At 39.4% G+C, this 23,324-nt stretch overlaps 1 protein-coding gene across 1 annotated transcript in view; it reads left to right on the plus strand.

The window, feature by feature from the left end:
• Positions 1-23,324, plus strand: part of LOC124723005 (kinesin-like protein KIF3A) — a 116,300-nt gene that overhangs the window by 65,202 nt on the left and 27,774 nt on the right. Inside the window, exon 10 of the mRNA XM_047248182.1 lies at positions 16,947-17,127. Within this exon, the coding sequence (XP_047104138.1) occupies positions 16,947-17,127 (181 nt within the window). The remainder of the gene's footprint in view (positions 1-16,946; positions 17,128-23,324) is intronic.

Here is a 23,324-nt window from a genome sequence, read left to right on the forward strand (position 1 = left end):
CAGAAGTCCGATATTTCCACATGTAAATCCCTGTCATTTTCAAGGCATGAATTGGATAAGACACTAAAATGGCAGTAACTGTTACTTGCCAAGATATCAGTGGTTTTTGATGTCATCGGTCAGCATTCCCTTTAGTTATTTGCAGATGATGGTTAATTATTTGCTTGTTCAATGGATTATAAATACGGTCTCTCACTGTAAAATTGAACGAGTTAGTTTACATTCATAATGCCCATTAACAGCGAAAAATGTGACAACTTACTGACCATTTTTACGATAGTCTTTTGCATTAGTCTTTTCTATCACTAATTCTTTTTTACGCGCAGTGATTACACTTAACTATAGAGTCTCTCTCTCTCTCTCTCTCTCTCTCTCTCTCTCTCTCTCTCTCTTACACACACACACACACACACACACACACACACACACACACAAACCTTACACATTTTTAAAAATTTTATTGAGTAGGAGCAGTTGTCAAGCACATTTAATGATTTTGATTTGTGATTGAAGTTAATTTTGTTGTGAATTAAATTTTTACTTATAATACAGTTCAAATCACAATAAATGATCATTATTGCAAACAGTTTCAATGATCTTGTCATTAGACAATTGTCATTTGGAGAAAAATTATACTTCACGTATTCACAAAGCTGTGTCAACCGTTCTCAACTCCAGATGCCATGCAGAGTAAATCTGTGGAGCAGTGGACACATTGTCATCAAGATATGAATTAATATTTCTCTCATGATGATTGATTGAAATTGGTTTTAATATTTGCTATTCCCCTCATAGATTTGAACGTATAATAAGATGTATCGTAGGCAAACAAGCCTGACTGTTGGCCGCAGCAATGCAGTTCAGCAACATGGACTTCGTTTGTCCGTTCTCTGCTGCCATGCGTCCACATTTCTCATCCCCCCACACTTCCTTTCTGCTCCACTTCTATGCGTGAAAGTGCCGTTCTATATGATGTGGGCTGTAGCAAACTAAAAGCATAATCATCACAGTTTATAACACGAAAACAGATCTCACCAAGTAGCCTGCTAGTACCCCATTTTGCATACAAATATTTTGTGCAAGTAATGGTGAACATATGACTGATTCGGACTCTAGAGGTGAAGGGACTCCATTCCAAATTTCTGTGTGGATTTTTGAAGGGCAACTCTACCATCAACCACATGGGAAAATGGAACTGAGGGTTTGGCGTCATTGGCCGGGAGGCCCCTTATGGGGCAGGTCCGGCCGCCTTGGTGCATGTCTCATTACATTCGACGCCACATTGGGCGATCTGTGCACCAGATGGGGATGAAATGATGATGAAGACAACACAACACCCAGTCCCTGAGCGCGGAGAAAATCCCCAACCCAGTCGGGAATCGAACCTGGGCCCGTACGACGGCAATCCGTCACACTGACCACTCAGCTATCGGGGCAGACATCAACCACGTAGTTCACTTGGAGTGAATGTCCGTCACCCGCCACTACATCGAATTGTTGTTTTCTTTTCTCATGAAAAACCTGTGACGCTATATAACGTTGTCATATATGTACTGCTCTACATGGATGAGGCTGTAGAGGTACCCTCTCAGTATTTATCCAGAAGATATTATCTCGTCATTTCTTCCATTTTCCGGTAGGTGCTTCTCACAGTCTCTCCCATACAAATGAAAATGGAATCCCACAAGGTTCTGTTTTGAATGTAACCCATTCCCTAATTTCATTTCACAGGCTGATAGAGACCTCAGAACCTACAGTCTTATCTACCTTATATGTTGATGTTTTTTTATTCTAACACATGCCTTTGAACTTGAGTTAGCAGAATGCACCATAAGAAAAACCCAAGACTTCTAGTTCACTACTTCCAAAATATGTTTAATTCACTTCTGCCACTATCCACCAGCCCACCAACACCTGGACTGTAGTTTACATAAGGAGTTACTTTAGGTGAAAAGATATACTGTTTTGTAGAACTAGTGTATGATGCTGAATGAACATGGCTTCCTCATGTACACAAGCTTAAACAGAAGTATGGTGTAAAACTTGATCTTTAAAGTCAGTAGTTTCCATGCCTGTGTGTAGCTTACTGGTGGAAGTTTACACCGCGAACTTGTACAGGAAAGCAGCATCTTATTTAAACTGCTGTAGTAAAGGAATTGTGTTGAAAATTGATGGCATTTTCAGCATTGTTAACAATAGACCTTTATTATGTTTAAATACTATCAGGCACTTAAAAAGAACTTTCAATGCGGAATACTTTGAAACAAAATCCTTAATCCCCAGTCTCTTCACATGAGTTTTCAGCTGTTTTTTTAAGAGACACGGTCCAAAATATGTGTGTTCTTTCATGTCTTATCTGTGTCATGAAAAACGGTAAATGCATTGTGCACTGAAATATTTAGTTTCATTCTCAATATTTTCATGTACAACTTGAAACGCTCCTTTCGTCTGCCCAGAGATACTGTGGCATTGTGCAAGTTCACACTTGTGGCCAAATCCTGAATCCACATACACTTAGCAATGTGAGACATACAAGGTCAGCTGAGGACAATTTTCACAGAAATCAACAAACAAGAAACACATTTTACTTAAAAAAATGTAAAAATTATGAATTTTTTTCCAAAACTCAATGTCCACAAATTATTTTGTACCATTAGTGTTCTAGTTTAATTTAGGCTATTGAACAAATAATAATTTGATAAATTGGTTCATCAAGGTATTGAATTTTTTCCAAAACTGAATGTTTACAGATTATTTTATAGCAGTAGTATTCTACTTTAATTTAAACTAGTGAACAAATAATAATTTGATAAACTGATTCATCAAGGTACTGTATTTGATTATTTCCGTTGTCATGTTCATGGAAACACTATAGAGCCTGCTCGTAGAACTCTTGGGTAACTTCTGATAATGTGTCCAAATCTTTCCGTTGTATGATGGTTGACACAAGGTTTCTAGGTTTTATTACAGCTGATCGATCAATGTACTTGAAACTATCTACTTTAGTTTTCTTCCCTTCAGCAATGATTGGAGAGGAAAAGTGTGTTGTTTCAAGTTTGCAGATGTTTTTTTTTAAGAACTCTGGCTTCAGACATTTTAAATGGTAGCTTCGTTTTTGGTAATCTGTGAGCAGTGGTCTTGAAACTATACACATTTCAGTCCTTGGCCAGAACCATACAGGTGCCATTGTGGCTGAGAATCTTGTGATAGTGTAACGGTAAGGTTATGGTTTCAAGTTTTCTCAGTTCCTTTCCAATGGTACCAAATACCCCATCAGGGGGCATGTAACTGTGATCCCAGATCGGGGAGTATTGAGCTATTTTGTCGAAAACTAACAATAAATGTCTACCAGGAGCAGTAGATGTTTGCATTTGGCAAAACTAATTTTTTGTAGATCTTGAGTTTAGAAAAGTTTCACAGTTTTGTCTGCAAGATTAGACAGGCAAATAGTAAGTTTTATAAAATCCATGTATTGCAATGGATTCATCTTATTTAGAAGCACATGAATACTTATGTAACGCATTTTGCCAAATTTATAGTTGTATAGTTTTGTAAAACGGTCCTCAATTAAATGACATACTGCTCTGTGGATTTAATTGGAAATGTATATTTGCGAACTCTTATTAATTGTCGGCACTAGTGTTCTACCGAATCGGTACAAACAAGGGCCACCAGCCTTGAGGTACAAACAAGGGCCAGCAGCCTTGCTTTGATCCACAAGACAGGATTAAATTTTGCAACTCAAAGGTCAATAATTAAGCGCCCTGTAGCTACCGAACTACTCTCAGGAAAGGTTCTGAGAACTGACCATTGGACTGGAATGCGTTTGTCGTTAATTGTTCTGTAAACCCTATTCAACTAATTATTTGCAATTACTGTTGATAATTACCATAACAACAACTGGTCCAGATAGCTGTGTCTGTTAAATTGCTGCTTCCAGGATGGGGAGTTGTGCTGGTCCCAGAGAGAATCCTTCCAGCAGATTAAAGATGAGGGTTGGTGTGCCAGCCAGCCTGGATGTGGTTTTTTGGCAGTTTCCCACATTCCACTAGATGAATACCAAGCTGGTACACAAGTCCTTACTCAGTTACACAATTCATAGACATCTGGAAAACTTCCACTCACTCTGCATTAATAACATTACACACAGACAGTCGGGAGGTGCACATGTTCCATCCTGCGAGGGGGGGGGGGGGGGCAATAGTAGCGTGATCACAGGAAGCTGGCCATCCTTTAAATTAATCGTGCCCAGTCCCTTAATAACAATGCCAACCCTATGATGATGTGGGACAAAGACACAAGAAAGAAGAGGAATTATGATGACAAAATGGGAACACATTTCAAAGTCGGCTCAAATTTTCATGGAAATAAATGAAATTTATTGGTATCAGTTAATACTAGCCAAGTCCGAAGGCAATGTTTCCCTGCTCTGCTCTGAGGGCTTCTTTTACCAAACAGGTTTACTCTAATTAATCGACAACATTCACAGAGAGAAACAGAAAAGTGCCTTAGTAGAATTCAGTGCCCGCACATGAAAGTACTGTATTTACTCAATTATAAGATGAGGTTTTCTCCCAAACTTGTCATTTGAAAAATATTTGGTCATCTTATATTCACAGAGTAAACTATTGCTGCTCAGATAAACATTTGTACACTGTTTAATAGATTAATGTATGGGTCGTCTTACATTTACAGATGAAGCTTTCACTATTAAGGTTCCATACAAAATTATTTTTAAGAATTCATATGTGTAGAGCTTAGCAAATACTATCTTCATTCGAATAGGCTCAAGGTTTCCCAATGCGCAAAAGTGCTCGATACAGGATCGATCCTGTTCGATCAATCATGTGACATTTAACTCATGATGCTAGTTCAACAGATGGATATGTGAGAAACTGTGAACTAGGCACAACAACAATCTAATCATCTGCTTAAAAAATTGACAGTTTTGTGAAACACAGGAGGAAATAGCATTAAATTCTATCAACCCATTAACTTTTGTTGTATTTGAATAGTTTGCTATAGAAGTTCCCATATGTGTATGGGTACTGTATGCCTACATTTATGCTGCTTTTTAAGTGAAGTTAACATTCAAAGGCAAAGATCTTGTCCTTCAAACACCATTACACGATTCTGAACCCAATTCAGTATTTTATTTGGTTATGAAAACTAATGATTTGTGAAGTGGATTGCAAATGAAAATTTGGTAGCTATGAAAATTTGGTAGCTGATCATGTATTAGAATACTGGGAAAAATGATACCAGCTTTTAATCAGCTTTAGAACAAGATTGTGACATTCAGATGAAACGAGAAAGAAAATTAATCTATAATTAAATGTCTAACAAATAAACAAATCGCATTAAACTGATTGCAGTTGTTATCACAAGAATAAATTAGAATGAAAAGAACCATTGTGGGGATAGTACCAACAGTTGATATTAGTTCGCAGGATGAGTGACAGTTCGAGAGTTGGACTGAATCATGATTGCGATCTTTCATTCATGTATTAGTTACTGTTCTTACATAGGACCTACACCCTACAAGATATAGCTGTCCATGTTTCACTGTTGCTTAAACACACCACTACGGAAGGCTTGGAGAGGGAAATGTGACACAGACCTAGCTGACAACTATACTGAGAGTGTGGTGTTGGGGGGGGGGGGGGGGGGGTGAGTGGGCAGCAAATTTCATTTTGCTGCCAACCATGGGAATGTGTGCTGCGTACTTTGGCTTTTTATAGACATCTACAATGTATAAACTGCAGTTTGTCTGAACCCATTTGTACTTAGAGTGGAATTGACTTTAAAACTGGCCAAATACTCAACAATACATTTCTGCAGGAGATGCTAAAAGTCTATAGACTGTGGCCAGTGGTGTAGTTACATGTGTCATGCAGCAGTGATGTCTACACTCACCATGAGGTATTACCTAAACAGTAGGGTGTGTGTCAGCTGCTGATTCTACACAGCCAACAAGAGAGTGGTTGTCAGACAAAATGTTTTTGTAGCAAAAGACATTGTAACATTCTCACATCATTATACGAGAGTTGAATGAAAAGTAATGCCTCCACCTTCATTAATTGGGTTTGGATGGGAATATTTTAATAAATGAAATGCATAAATAATCCTTAGAATGTGATCTTTAATTACCAATATTCATTTTTCCACATAATCACCAGCCAATTGGGTACATTTCTGCCAATGATGAACAGGTTTTCTGGAGCCGTCAGGAAAAAAAGTCGACACCCTGTTTCCGCAACCACAGTCTCCAGTCTCACAGTTCTCTCAACGTCTTCATCAGAAGCATAAGGATGTCCCTGCAGATTGTCTTTCATTATTGGGAACAGATGGAAGTCAGGCGGTGCTAAATCTGGACTGTATGGAGGATTCCGTTGGTGGTGAGATTCAGTCTCTGAAGTTCTGCGTGGTGGCATGTGAAGTGTGTGGTTTGGCATAGTCATGCTGCAGGAATTATTGTTGTTCCAGGATCAGGGATATCAACATGGATAACACCATCTGCATCCCAGAACACTGTGGCCATGATTTTTCCATCTGAAGGCTGCGTCTTGAATTTCTTTTCCTGGGGCAGGTCTTTGTGTCAATATTCCATAGACTGACATTTCATCTCCGAGTTGTAATGGTGAACCCACGTTTCGTCTGCTGTCACAATTGAATGGAGAAAGGCATCACCTTCATTCTGATAACACAAGAGGAGTTCCTGGCAAATTTTAAGTCTGTGCACTTTCATTTCAGGAGTCAGCATCCAGGGTACCCATTGTGCTCAGATCTTCTGATATCCAAGCAAAGCAATAATGTGACCCACACATTCTTGTGAAATGCCAGTTGTGCTTGCAATTTCTCTCCGAGTGATAATACAATTGTCCTGAATCAATCTGTCAAAGTTTTGCTTGTAAAACTCGGTGGTTGCTGTCACAGACCATCCCACTCTTTGTTTGTCATGGAGGTCAGATGTTCCCATCTCAACATCGTTAAACTTACATCCTCAATGATGCACAGTAGTCACATCAACACAATCACCATAAACTGCTTTCATTCTCTGATGAATCTCCTTTGGGGTGACACTATCTGCTGTCAAGAATTCAATGACTGCATGTTGCTTAAATCGCATTGACCGACCATCTGTGCAGGGTTCCATACACTGTAACAACACAAACGTTAAATGCTAGGGCTTCTCACCAACTGGAGCTGTAGAGAAAAGGCTACGGAACAAGCCAGTACGTGTTGCATACCAATGCTGCCGAAAAAAAGACACAATATATTTCAGAGAAACAATCAGATGTTTGTAACAATGAGGATATAAGTTTCACAGCAGCCTTGTTAAGATGATGATGATTAAGATGAAAAATAGTGGTAGTACAGATGACAGGCTAAACAAAAGACACAGTGAAGATAAAAATTAATGTCAACAATTTCTTTTTGTTTATTTTAGTGCTCCTTGTATTATCAAAATATAGAAAACCAATAAATGGTATAAGGTTAGAATTGGTGTAATGGTGACTTTTGAGACATATTCCTTATGTCAATAAAAGTTTGTAATTTTGGTTAGTAATAATATGTAACAAAATAAATTTATCTCAAGGAGCCTCTTTAAAAAAAGGGGGGGGGGTGTCATCTTACATTCAGAATCATCTTATACTCGGGTAAATATGGTGCTTTGTTAGTTTTCCATACTGAAAAAGTAGCTCCATTGGACACAGAGGACCAATAACTACAAACTTGTGAACTGATAAGCACTTAAAACACAATAGTTGGTGGACATAATTGTTCAAGGTGGGGCTGTGCACTGGTGAGAAATTGAATTAGTTATATACCATATTTATGTTGGCATTGTTGTCAGTAACACAATACCCTGTTGCAGAGCATGTTCTACATCATGAGAGTTGTGACTTCAGTATCTATTTCAGTACACATACCATCTGGGTCCTTCCACTAACAGCAGTTTCTCAGAACTCTGCGGGTTGGAATTGGCATTGCAACATGTGCTTGGTTCTTGCCACCCACCTGGCCTAAATTTCTGTTAATGTCTTTCGTCTCAGTACTTCTTTTCAGTAACTATTCCTTTTCTTCGCTCACTTTTACCTCTCTGTATCATTTGCTTTCTGACCCACCCCCTGCGTGACCTGGGTACCATGTATAATGTATTTTAGCTTTCCACTCTTGCATGATGTTTTATCAGTAATCTCTGTATTGCTTATTACCCTATCTTCCACAGTTAAGCTCTCAGGTTTTCAAACTCTTTCAGTGTAGTCCCCAATAATCAATCTTTCCTTCTCAACCCATACAACAAGTCTCCCCTGACCTGGGGTTGTGGGTAACTTTTCCATACCTTCCCATTTTCTAAACCCCACCAGTCCTCTTCTCTTCCCTTCCCTTCAACCCTTCATCCAGAAAAATGATCCATTGGCTCCAAAAGCTTGCACATTTCCATAACTTTTGTATGTTTTTTCTCCTGCTGCCACTTAATGAGTAGGTTTTTTGTTCATCCAATTATATTACGTGTTTACATTGACTTGTTATGGCATGTACTGCTCAAAAGGGGCCAACAATTCTATAATATTGGTTGCACCCAGCTCTAAGGTGCCTATATCCTTTTCAGCAGCAGAGATGTTAGCAGTAATAAGGCATTTCTGAGGTTTGTATCCTCGGATGAGTGTCTCCGTTGGCATTTGTCAGGATTATTGTGGGCATTGGATCCGTGGGGTACAGAAATACGCAAATTAAAAGTTATTAGCCACTACCAATTTATTTCTATGAAGACATGTATAATAACATGCTCACTACGCCGACCCGTCATAACCATGTCTGATGTCCTACCACAAACAAATACGGATTTGTGAGTACTCCATTGAGAGCCAATAAAGGACATAGTTCCACATCATAACCACACGCATTGGAAACTGTTCGGCCCATGCAGGTGACCAGCGTCGTGTTGTGACTACTGTGTGTGTGAGGTGCTCTGCGGTCAGTGTATACTGACACCGCAGTTCTTCAGCATTCCACGATAATGCCAGCTCACACTTGTGCCCGCATGCTGCATCCAAGCCTCTGACCCTTACACCCCCCCCCCCTCCCACCCCCAAAGAAGATGACCTACCGAATGTGGCTCACCGCGCGGGATTAGCCGAGCGGTCTAAGGCACTGCAGTCATGGACTGTGCGGCTGGTCCTGGCGGAGGTTCGAGTCCTCTCTCGGGCATGGGTGTGTGTGTGTTTGTCCTTAGGGCAATTTAGGATAAGTAGTGTGTAAGCTTAGGGACTGATGACCTTAGAAGTTAAGTCCCATAAGATTTCACACACGTTTTTTGAATGTGGCTCAAGACCACCACCTGGGCGTCATGAATCTTTGTCGCCAGTTGTTGCAGCAGAAGCATTGCAATGTTTATCTCGTTTCCAGACACAGTAACAATTGGTACTGACTAGCGGGCTTTCAGCGTCACCAGTTGGTACATGATATTCGCTGTAGACACAAGACACATTAATAAAAGTAAGAAGAACACGATACTGACAATTAAGTATGGATTAACATTATTTGAAGATTCAGAAGACTTAATCCGATTTGCTACTTGAATGAAATTCAACTCATTGTTAGTAGTCATCATATCTTCTTGGATATCCATAATTAAATCATTATCCTTGGGAAAACTGAACAGGGAATGATTTGCATATGCTAGTATGTATGATACGATAAACTGGTAACATTCTCATTACTGGAAACTTTCCAGCTCTATGAAAAGTAGTTGGCAATACAGGAGGCATATCAAACAGGTCACATGATAAATCACAATGAGTGGCATTTAAAATTAATCCACTACCGTGTGATTTGAGTGTGAAAGGTTTATCCAGTGTACCAGAAGTTGTACATCTAAATGTGATATTGAGAGTTGAATTGAAAGAGTAAATTATACCTTCAGAACGTTGTTTAAGATCAAACTAGGCATCTTTGTGCTTAATCAAGATATTGTGTGACAAAAGGTTTAAGAAACAATCAGTGTCTTTTTCATAATTAGCAAATGTAGACTCTGCCTGCATTTTGGCGGCAATCTAATTGTTATACCAAGATGTTCCCATTTCCAAAACTATGTCATTATCTTTGACTGAATGAATCAAATCAATTTGCTTCTTAACAGAATTGAATTGTCGTCGAATCTCACTCAAATTGTATTTATATACAAGCATAGCATAATTTGTTGAAACTACCATATCTGATTGTGGTTCAAACAAAACACCTGTTGTCTGTGGTACTACTACTGTAGCATTAATGGAACACATTGTCATAGTAAAAATTAGAATTATAGTAAACATGGTTAATTATTTCTGAACACTAGAATTAAACAGTGAATATAATACAAATGTGTCTCTTGCGGTAACCTGTGGAATAAGATTTAGTTACACTTGCACACTTCATGTAATAGTTGCAATCTGTATTTGCACAACACATTCATATATGCACATGGCTGAGAAATAAACACGTTTTACACTCACTCCCACTGCACATGTCTACACAGATAGTAGTGGTGTCTGGGACTGGATCACTCAATGTATAGCGACACCTCAGAATCGAAGTCTGGACTGCAACCTCGCACTGCTTGTGTCATGGATTTAGGAACAGCTGGTCGGCCCATAGGCCAGTCCTCGTCGTCGTCTCATGATGCTACAGGAAGTATACCCAGAAATGGCATTACACGATTGATATGAATGACAGTCGAACAAAAAGGCAGTTGGAGCTTAAGAGTGACTGGTGGCAACACCTCCAAGATCAGATATGGTCATTTCCAAAACATCTTAAACTTTTTGACCTGATCTTCTTTAACACCACATTGCTTGGGTAGACAGAATCTCCGACTCGGTACTGTGGTTCAACTGCTTGCGAACGTGTTGTTTCGCTTGCTGCAGAAAAGATTGATGATTTCACTGTTTCACTCCCTTCCATGCCTCCTTTAGTTTGCGTGCTAATTCCTTCTCATATTCAGTGCCGATTCTAGTGGCCAATTGTGCAAAGTCCAAGGGGGAATGCATCTTTCTTCCATATACAATTCCGTATGGACTTAGGCCAGTGCATTTTTGCATTGTATGCGCTCATGATGTACAGAAGACTTACATCCCAATTGTCATGCTTGCTACCTATGTAGTGGCTAGCCATCTTAATGACTGTTCTGTGAACTCACTCAACGCGTCCGTTTCTTTCTGGGTGTGCTAGTGTAGTTCTTAGTTGTGTTATTTGCATTATATTACACGTCTGTTTAAGCAATTCCCTATGAAATTTGATCCTTGGTCACTGATTATACTTAAAGGTGATCCAAACTTCAGAATGCCCTATTTTACAAAAACCTTAGCCACAGTTTCAGCACTCTGATCACGTATTGGTATCATGAGATGATGTCTGGAGAAGTAATCTAACATGATCAATATGTATTTATTCCCAACTTTAGTGTTAGGCAAAGGTCCAACAACATCATATCCAACTCTTTTGAATAGTTCACTAATCTGTGGCAGTTCTTGTAATGGTGCCTTAATTTTTCCTGAGTTATTCCGTCTGTTGCAGGAATCACATTTTCAAACAAACTCAGAAACATCAGTTGTATGTGTTGACCACCAATATATCTCAGCTATTTTAATGTTTGTTGCTTTCTTACCATAATGTCCAGATAATAAAGAGTCATGTTGTTCTGTCATGATTTGCTCTCTCATGCTTTCTGGAATAACTAGGTGTTTTCCTTTAATAGTGATCTTGTACAGCAGCGCATCTATTTCAACAAAACATTGATCTTTTTCCATATTTTGCATTGTGAGTCCTTCTCGTGAGCCGCTTTTAACTCTTCCTTGCGACTTATTGCAAAACAGACACGTACCTTTTGGCTTGTTGCATCAGAATTTACGTGTAGTTTACCAGGTCAATGAATAACTTTAAACTGAAACTCCCTCTGTCTCAAAGCCCACCTTGTTAGTCCTAAGCTCAATAGCCATTTAAGCACGGCATGGTCTGTAATAACTGTGAATTCTCTGCCTGTCAAAAAACATATGTTATGTGTTATACCAAAAACCAAAGCGCAAAGCTCCTTTTCTATTGTAGTGTAATTACATTCTGCTTTGTTTAATTGTTGGAAATCAAATGACATTGGATGTTCACGGCCATCAATTTCTTGAGATAAAAGAGCATCGGCAGCGAAATTTGAAGCATCTGTTGAAATAGTGAAGGGCCTGCTGTAACCTGGATAGGCTAACACTGGAGCTGTGGTTAGGGCAGTTTTAAGTTCTTTCATTGCCTTTGTGCATTCTGTTGACTAATTGAATGTGATTCCCTTCTTTAGTAGCTGTGTCATTGGATGTGCTATATTTGCATAACCAGCTATGAAACACCTATAAAAATTTGCTAATCCCAAGAATGATTGCAATTCCTTTAAGTTCAATTGTTCCGGAAAATTCGTGACAACTTCAGTTAATTTTGGATCAGGACAGACACCTTCACTAGTTATAACATGTCCAAGGTAGTTCACTTGATTTTGTGCAAAGTGACATTTATCTATTGACAAGGACATATTTGCGCTTCTTATTCCCTTGAAAACTGCTTGAAGTTTCTCAGTATGCTGCTTCATGTTTTCACCGAAAATTATTATTTTGTTGAAGTGTGCAAGAGCTTGTGTTGGTGTGAGCCCTCGTAAAATGGAATCTATCAGGCGTTGAAAGGTGGCTGGCTCATTGCGAAGCTCAGATGCATATGCAAGTATTTATGCTCTCCTGTAGTTGTAACAAACAAAAAAGTTCTCACTGGATCATCTGGATGCACTGTCAGCTGATGGTATCCACTTGTTAGATCACAAACCAAAAAAATTTGACATCTGCCCAGGTAATCTAGGGTTTCTATCTGGTTTGGTAAGGGGTAAATATCTAGGGTGGTTACTGCATTCAGAGCAAGATAATCCACACAAAAACAGAAATGTGGTTCTCCAGAAACAGATTTCTTCTTAACAGTGACATCTGGTGAACACCATGGTTGATATGCAGGCTCTCTTGGTCCTATAATTCTGGTTTCCAATTGTTCTTTAACTGTTTCTTCTACCAGCTCTCTCTGACTAAATGGTATGCTGTAAGGTCTCTGAGTGATCGGTGCTGCATTTCTAGTATATATACGATACTGAACCAGATGAGTGACAGGTAAATATCAACGTTCTCGGAAAAGATCTGCTTACTCCAATAAAATAGGTGCTAAAATCTTGTGGTCTTCAACTGTCAAATGTTCTATCTTTTGCCAAATCTTGCTCTTTATTTCATTATTAATTTCGACTCCTGACAGCAATTTTTCAGTACTACTAGAAAAAATCTGTCTTTGTAACTGCAACTTTTGAAACTTCATTTGGAATCTGTACATCACTTTTACTTATGCTCGATACTTCAGCAACTTTTGTTCTTTGTGGCAATACAATATCTTCATTGCTCATGTTCGTTACTGTTATTGGGACTCTAGCTACATTCTGTCTCACCATTGTGGCTACTCCAACACTTCTGGCAACATAACAATGCATTTTGTCCAGTAACTCACATTTATCTGACTCTGCTGAATTTGCGGAGGCTGATCAATCTGTACATCGACTTGGAGGGTTTGAACTGATGTGTCGATTGGATTGATCAATTCCACAATGTCAGTGTTGCTGCTTCTTTGAGTATAATCTGAAGACTGATTTCCTAGGTTGTAGTTTCTACAGCCTTGTCTGATTCTTCTATCTGCGACAAATATTTCTGCCTCGTTAGCAGCCAAGAAATCAAATCCAAGTACACCGTCATAGTGCGTTTCATTATTTGTAACTACTTGCACCCTTGCCATGTATTTTTCTTAGCTTAAACATAATTTTATGCTAACCTCTCCTTGGTTATGTAAATTATCGCCATTTAACATGTGGACCTTTAGCTGTGGCAGTCTTAACTTATTCCTTTTGTCAATGTAACTCCACTTCAGTGAGGTCTGTGCTCCTGTGCCAATAAGTAGCTTGATCTGTCATCCACGATATACAGCACCTATCACAAAGTCATTGTCAATATGATTTTCAGTTGAGCTAACAAGAATAAAGTCTGCCCTGTCTCAGGCAGGGGGCAGACGATGTGGTGGCTCATATGTCCCCATCCTTATTTAATGATCTGCCAAGTTGTCTGTTCCTCGCATTACTATTTCTGTTATTGTGGCACTCTTTTGATACGTGGCCCTGTATCCCACAGTTGTAGCAAAGTAATTTTTTCTTACAATCTGTACGTTTATGACCAGGCTTGTTACATCTGCAACATTCTGCATGTCTGTTGAATACACGATGCTCTTCTTTTCATATATCATTTGGCCGTCTTTTAATTGCTTCCATGAAGCTAACAGCTGCTTTTACTGCTTCCTGAGAGGTCTTATGTTGCACCAATCTGACTGCTTTGCTTACTTCGTTGCCATACAACCTGTGAGGGACCGATGACCTTTTTAGTCTGGTCCGTTCAACCCCCACAAACCAACCAACAACCCGTGTATGAATGTGTCTAAAGCTCTCTGATCTGCTTCAAACAGCTGAATGCAATTCTTATTCTCATCGCACACTGGTCTCGCATTCGAGAGGACGACGGTTCAATCCCGTCTCCGGCCATCCTGATTTAGGTTTTCCGTGATTTCCTTAAATCGCTTCAAGCAAATGCCGGGATGGTTCCTTTGATAGGACACGGCTGATTTCCTTCCCCATTCTTCCCTCACCCGAGCTTGCGCTCCGTCTCTAATGACCTCATTGTCGACGGGACGTTAAACACTAATCTCCTCCTCCTCCTCTTATTCTCATCTTTGAGCAGCTCATATGTTTGAGCATTAGTGTTTCAAATTCTGTCAGCAAACTTCTCAATAGATTCATCCCGTCGCATCTGCAGGCTATGGAGTTGCTCTCTGCAGAATCTGATAGCATTTTTGCGTTTGAATATCTGAACAACTGTCTCTCTGAATTCATTTTAATCTTCTGATTTCACACAAGTGGGCTCTGCGCTGATGAAATCTTGTGCTGCGGCTCCCTGAATTCTTAATTTAGCAACTGCTAATGTATCTGAATCAGTTCACAAACCCAACAAGGCAGCTCCTTCAAGTTTATGGAAGAATACTTTTATGTCTTCCTCAGGTTTACTGCTAAACACTGGTACTCATGGCAATAATGAGAAATTCTTTATTGGGCCAGCACTGCAAGAGCTATCATTTGACAAGTCATGTGAAAGGCTGCACTCATTTCTGTCTGCTTTTAACCATTCAGTCTCTTTTCACAAATTATTTATAATGTTTTGGGGATTGACCGTGTCACCAGAATTAGATTCTGCCATACACCAGCAAAATCACTCTATTACAGCAAAAGTTTTATAAATCCATCACTGCCTTTTGTATTGTAGCCAAATTTGACTAGACTAACGTGAATTCTAGCGTTGGATAACCCCATGTCGTCGGATGACTTCCATGTTGCTGCTGTTGATTCGCCATGGAGATATGCCAGGAACTCGGGCATTTCCGGAAGAAGTTCACATATTGCTGCACCTCATCAGGACTGTAGGATTTCCATAATTGATCCCACTTCTGAAACCACTTCTATAAGGCGTGTATGAGGTTTGTATCCTTGGCTGAGTGTCTCCCTTGGTATTTGTCAGGATTATTGTGGGCATTGGGTCCATGAGGTACAGAAATACGTGAACTACGAGTTATTAGCCATCACCATTTTATTTCTATGAAGACATTTATAATAAAGTGCTCACTACACTGACCTGTCATAACTGTGTCTGACATCTTATCACGAACAAATACGAATTTGTCAATACTCCATTGTGAATCGGAAAAGACATAATTGTATGTCGGAACCACACGTGTTGGAAACTGTTCTGCCCGTGCAGGCAACCAGCGACACAACATGACTACTGTACATGTGGGGTACTCTGCAGCCAGCGTATGCTGACACCGCAGTTCACCAGCATTCAATGATAACATCAGCTCACAGTCGTACCCTCGCGTGGCGGCTGCGTCCAAGCCTGTGACCCTTACACTACTTATGTAACAAGTTTATTGTCACAGCCCATATACTATCATATTTTCATTCATGTGGGATTTTGAAAGGCACATTTTGGGATGCTCGTCCAATGAATGTGCCAAGAAAGAGCCTAAAACTGAATCACCCATATATCTTAATTCATCTTGTTGATTATCCATGTATTTTACCAAATTTAACCTTGTTCATTGAAGTAAATTAATTTTAATAGCACTTTCTGCTCACAGCAACAATTATACATTGCTGTTAGATTTAGAAGGTGATGTATGATCCACATCCTCAGCCATTTTGTACCTGGCTAACACACAGTGAACTACTTCCTGTAACTTTATTCACGATCAGCCACATTTGGCCGTACTCCTATTCTGAAATTAATTAACTTGTTTTTTAAATGCTGTGGTATATTATAATTATAAAACAGAAGAGCTTTTAAATAGGTTTTTCAGCTTTCCTTTTTGCAGCAACAAACCATCACATTAGACACAAATTTATATGTTTCTTGATGAATTCTGTTAGTTGATGTCCTATTGCCTGGCTCAGCCATTATTTTAAGTGTACGCAAGGGAATTGTAGCTGGCTACAGGTCACATTTGCATGATCTACTGAATTTGTCATGAGTGGGCCAGTGTATTGTAATTTACCCTCTTGGTAACTAAGCCTGATGTCACTTCTATTACCCAAGACCAAAAACTTATTTACGCATTACTCATGTAACGAAGATTACTCATGATAATGAAGATAACAGACATAGACAAAATTTAAGTGAAGGAAATTTTCGAGACACTGTTTTAATTGTTGTAGTATTTTTGTTTAATTTTTAATTCCATTCTTAATTAGGACACTGTTTTAATTGTTGTGGTATTTTTGTTTAATTTTTTACTCTGTTCTTAATTAGGAAGGAACATGAAGCCCTACGTGATAAATTGTATAAACTAGAAAAGAAAATACTTGTTGGAGGTGAAAATCTCTTGGAAAAGGCTGAACTTCAGCAGCAACTTTTAGAAGCTTCAGCACGTGAACTTGAAGAAAGGCGCCGTAAAGAGGAACATCTGAAACAGCAATTACAACAGAAAGAAGTTAGTATGCGTGCTTAATAATTTAATTCATAAATTTCTTGCGTGTTTGTATATTTATCAATCATAGTCATGTGTTTTAATAACTGTGTAGTGCAGAGTTCGGCTGTCTTTAGTATGTATAGGTACTGTGATTGCTATGTTCGGGTGCAGGCTGTGTTGGTGACCCTTTGCTCACAACTCCAGGTGTTGCTAGTTTCGGTCACACAGCTTGAGGATGTTGCCAATGGGCATCACTATGGAGCGTGAGTTGTAGTGATCCAAGGGACATCCAGCACATCCCATGTACCCACTGATTGGCCCACCCCATCACCGGTGGTCAAGTTGGAGGTCATTCTGAGGTGTGGAAGACAGTGAAAGACTCCTGAGAAAAGGCCTAGCCAGTTTGTCTGAACCAGGTGCAGTGTGTCCTATTCTGGAGGAAGTGCCTCGGCCTGCAAGTTACAGGCAGTCACAGAGGGTGGGATTATTGGTAGTTGGGACCTCCAGTGTTAGGCATGTAATGGAGCTCCTTAGAGATATGACTGCCAAGGAGGGGAAGAAGTCCAGTGTGCACGATGCGTGCATACTGCGAGGGGGGGGGGGGGGGGGGGGACCTGAGTAGTTCCACAGGTGAAGTTAATAGAAATTCATGTGTCCGTAAAAAGATTGATGTGCGAAGCTTACATAACTACCCCTGTCACACTTTAGCAGTAGATCTTGCTGAGATCCGAGAAAATTCTGAGCCTGCATAAAATTGCTAAGTGGGTCTAAGGCATCTATAAAGTCACTCATTGACCAGTCTGGTATGGCAGTAGAGACAGCAAAAGTAAAACCGAAGTTTTAAATCTTGCAGTTAAGAAATTGTTCATACAGGAGAATCGTATAGGCATACTATCATTTGACGATCACACAGACTCCCATGTGGAGGACACAGTAATAAGCATCCCTGGTGTAGAGAGAGAGAGAGAACTGAAAGAGTTGAAAGCAAATAAGGCACAAGTCCTGATGGAATCCCAATTCGGTTTTATGAAGAGTACTCGACAGCATTAGTCCCTTACTTAGATACCATTTATTGCAAATCTCTTTCCCAGCACAAAGTACTAAGCACGTGACTCCTGTACAAAGGAAGGCTAAAAGAACGGACCCACAAATTTACAGACCAATACCTTTAACATCAGTTTGCTGCAGAATCCTTGAACTTATTCTCAGTTTTAATATAATAAATTTCCTTGCGGGATCAAAACTTCTGTCCACAAATCATTACGATTTTAGAAATTGTCACTCGTGCGAAACTCAGCTTGCCTTTTCTCACACGAGATCCGGTGAACGATGGATGAAGAGTAACAGGCAGATTCCGTATTCTTAGATTTCCCAAAAGCATTTGACGCAGTGCCACAGTGCCAACTGTTAACAAAGGTACAAGCTTAAGGAATAGATTTCCAGGTTTGTGAGCAGCTCGAAGACTTCTTAAGTAACAGAACCCAGTATGTTGTCCTCAATGGCAAGTGTTCATCAGAGACAAGGGTATCATCAGGAGTGCCCCAGGGCAGTGTGAAAGGGGCATCTGTTATTGTTGATATACATAAATTATCTGGCAGACAGAGTAAGCTGTAGTCTGCAGCTGCTTGCATATGATGCTGTGCTGTATAGGAAGGTGTCGTCATTGAGTGACTGTAGGAGGATACTGTTATGTCTTCCTTGTATGGTATGTGTTGTCCGCCCATGGTAGCTGAATGGTCAGCATGACGGATTGTTAATCCTCTGGCCTGGGTTCGATTCCTGGCAGGGTCAGGGAATTTTCTCTGCCCAGGGACTGGGTGTTGTGCTGTCCTAATCATCATCCTATCATCCTCATCGACTGCAGGTCGCCGAAGTGGTGTCAAATTGAAAGACCGGCACCTGGCAAACGGCCTTCCCGATGGGCGGCCCTTGCCATACGATTAAATAAATAAATGGCATGTGCTTCTTTAGTTCATGCAGGAACGAGGAACAGATGATGTTCATGAACAGAGAATTCAGATATTAATTTATTTGACATCTAATGTCAAATAGTAAAAATAATACATTATTTTGTTGCTGTATTTGCAGCGTCAGTTAGTAACAGAAGATTGCAATGTGGAAATATATACTGATGGAAAAGATTTATAAATCTGTCACTCTTAAATACAATATCTATTCAGAATATGTCAAGCCCTGGCTACTATGAAAGTCTGTAAATGTTATTCATCCGGCAAACACACAGAAAGGGGCCAGTGCATGAATGGTCAAACTTAAGTACACCCGCAGCTGGAGCTCCAGCGAGGGGATGCATGTATGCATTTCATTGGCAGCAGCATAATCGTTCATGGCAGCATTCTCGTGCCACGGTGGTGGCTGTAGGAAATGCGGTGGCATAACTGGCGGCACTCATATTTGAAAGTGCAGCTGACTGGATGGTGCCAATAGTGCAGATACAAGATGACTTAGACAAAATTTCTAGTTGGTGTGATGAATGACAGCTAGTTATAAAGGTAGAAAAATGTTAGTTAATGCAGATGAGTAGGAAAAACTAACCTATAACATTAGATACAGCATTAGTAGTGTGCTGCTTGACACAGTTGCGCCAGTTGAATATCTAGGCATAATTTCGCTAAGCAGTATGAAATGGAATGGGCATGTAAGGATTGTAGTAGGGAAGGCAAACGTGCGATTTCAGTTTATTGGGATAATTTTAGGAAAGAGTAGTTCATTTACGAAGGAAATATCATATAAGACACTAGTGCGACACATTTTTGAGTGCTGCTAGTGTTTGGGATCAGCACCAGCCTGGATTAAAGGAAGATACCGAACCAATTATTGGTAGATTCGAACAACCCACAAGTATTACGAAGATGTTTTGGGAGCTCAAATGGGTGTCACTGGAGGGAAGGTGGTGGTGTTTTCTAGGAGCACTATTGAGAAAATTTAGAGAACCAGAATTTGAGGCTGACTGCAGAACAATTCTACTGCTGCCAATGTATATTTTGCACAAGGACCGCAAAGATAAGATTAGAGAGATTAGGGCTAGTACAGAGTCATATAGACAGTTGTTTTTCCCTTGCTCTATTTCTGTGTGGAACAGAAAAGGGAATGATTAATAGTAGTACAGGATACTGTCTGCCACACAGCATACGGTAGGTTGTGGTGTACATATGTAGATTTAGATGTCGTGGCCCATGTCGGTGGTGGCCCGTGTCGGTGGTGTGTGTTGCTTTGGATCTGAAGAGAAGATCTCTGGTTTCTGGCATATACCTGAATAGGTAAAGACTGCCAGTCTTACTTGTGAGATGAAGCAGAGCTCATCATCTGTAACATCATCAATAGGACTGATGGCGGATCTTTGGTACAAAGCTGAGTGGAGCGTCTGAATCAGGGGCTCAGATGGTTCTGCAACTGTGTAGCTTGCAGATTTCTTGACTTGCACCATAGGGTGGTGGGGTATCGAATTCTGCTTAATGGGTCAGGTGTCCATTACACAATGGAGGCAGCTGCATGGGTAGTGGGGGCTGTGTGAACTGGAGTGGGCAGTTTTTTAGGTTAGAGGTCCTCGGAAAAGAATAAAAAGGGCTTCAGTCTTAGAAGTTGCAGGTCAGATGCAGGACGACAGTAGACCAAGGAACAGTAGGTATTATAGTCATAAATTGTTGTGGCTGTCTTGGAAAACAACCAAAGTACTAAGCTCTAATAGAAAGCACTAAAGCTCAAATTGTAATGGGTATTGAAAGCTGGCTAATGTCAAAGATGAGTTCAGTTGACATTTTTACAGAGGATCGATGTTCAGAAAGGGTAAATTAAATACAGTTGTTCATGGCATGTTTATTGCTGTTAGAAGTAGTTTATCTTGTAACAAAATCAATGATGTAGATAGTTCTTAGGAGTTAGTATGAGCAGAGGTTATACATGAAAACCAGGATAAATTAATAATTGGTTCATTTTACTGACCCCATGACTCGGATGATACAGTTGCTGAAAAGTTCAAAGGAACAATGAGGATCATCTCAGATTGGTTAAGTACCTCTCTCATACAGTTATAGTTGGTTGTGACTTCAATCTGCCCTTGATATGTTGGTGATAAATACATTCTCCTAAAATTATATTGAGCAATTAGTTCACAAGCCCACTTAAAGTGTAAATGATTGTGAAAAATAAGGTATCTAGTGCAGTTTGCAGCAAGACTATATAAAGTTACCTCCAGATACATAAAAAATAAACACAAAATATATAAAATGTATCTGTTTAAAAAAGCACATAAAAATTTGTTTCATGCATTCCTTACAGTCTCCACTCCTTCTGAACTATGTATGTGTAGTCCAGATGCAGCTTAAATTCAAGGAAATGATATTGACAGAGTTGAGAGATTTATGTCAAATAAATTAGTAACAGGCAGAACTGATCCTTCATGGTATATAAAACAGGCCAGAACATTTTTACAGAAGTGATGATAAAAGCATGCCAAGTATAAAAGAACATAAAATGCACAAGATTAGCAATTTACAGAAGCTTGAATTTTGATGTGGACTTCAATGTGAGATAGTTTCCAAAACGAAACTCGTGTCTTGAAATCTGGCAGAAAATACAAAGAAATATTCTGGTTGCATGTAAAGTACACCAGTAACAAGAGACAATATGTAGCTTCAGTGTGAGATAGCGATTGTAATGTTACTGATGACACTGTAGAAGAGTTACTAAATATGGTTTTCCGAAATTCCTTCACTGAAGAAGATGAAGTACATGTTCCAGAATTTTAAATGAGAACAGCTGCCAACATGAGTAACTTAGAAGTAGATATCCTTGGTGTAGGAAAGCAACTCAAATCACTTAATAAGGACAAGTCTTCTGGTTCAGATTGTATACCAATTACATTCCTTTCAGAGCACACTAATATAATAACTCCATACTTAGCAATCATGTACAACTGCTTAAGTTGCTTGTCTATGGACTGTTGGACTGTCATCTCATTTGTGCAACTAAATTCCTGATTTCCGTCAGCAAGGCTACAGTTGGTAGTAATTAATGGAAAGTCATTGAGTAAAACAGACGTGATAGCTGGCATTCTCCAAGGAAGGGTTCAGATCCTCTGCTGTTCTTAATGTATATAAACAATTTAGGAGACAAGCTGAGCAACCATATTGGTTTGTTTGCAGATGACACTGTCATATACCACTTGTAAAGTCATCAGAAGATCAAAACCAATTGTAAACTGATTTAGACACGGTACCTGTATGGTGCAAAAAGTGGCTGTTGACCCTGAATAATGAAAAGTGTAAGGTCATGCACATGAGTGCTAAAAGAAAGTACTAAAAGAAATCCATTAAATTCCAATTACACCATAAACTACACAAATTTGAAGGCTGTCAGTTCAACTAAATACCTAGTGATAACAATTACAAGTAACTTAAACTGGAATAATCACACAGATAATTGTGTGGGGAAGACAAACCAAAAGACTATGTTTTATTGGCAGAACACTTAGAAGAGGCAACAACACAAAATAGTGTGTGTCATGGATATGATATGAGAGTTTGGGTGGCAATCATTAAAACAAAGGCATTTTTCATTATAGTGAGATCATTTTATGAAATTTCAGTCAGCAAATTTCTCTTCTGCATGCAGAAATATTTTGATGGCATCCATCCATCTACAAAAGGAAAAATGATCATCATTGTAAAATAAGAGAACTCAGAGATCACCTGAAAAGATATATGTTATCATTTTTCCCACTTTTTGTTCGAAAGTAGCACCGTAGGGAAATATTGTGAAGGTGATTTGATGAACCCTCCACCAGGCAGTTAAGCTTGAATTGCACATGTAGATGTAGACTACATCTACATAATGTAGGTGCAGAATGGCATGCCACACAAGTAAATTTTTGATAATGATTTGATTCAGAACAAGCAAATTCAGCTGTTTTATCTTGTCTCTCATGAGCAGTACAACTGTGTATTGTTATTTTCTGAAATAATTATTTTTCATTCTGGTACACCGGGTTGTAATATAAAATCTTGTCTAAATCTTATCTTTAATGATTCTTGTAGTTGACATGTGGAATAATCGGACCTACTGCCAGATGTTTGTGTCACTCTGGCACAATATTTTGGCCACGTAACTCGTTGCAAGGCAAGGCAAGGCAACGAGTTACGTGGCCGAAATATTGTGCCAGAGTGACACAAACATCCGGCAGTAGACCCGATTATTCCACA

Source organism: Schistocerca piceifrons, chromosome X (assembly GCF_021461385.2).
Source record: "Schistocerca piceifrons isolate TAMUIC-IGC-003096 chromosome X, iqSchPice1.1, whole genome shotgun sequence".
In the NCBI taxonomy this organism is placed as follows: domain Eukaryota; kingdom Metazoa; phylum Arthropoda; class Insecta; order Orthoptera; family Acrididae; genus Schistocerca; species Schistocerca piceifrons.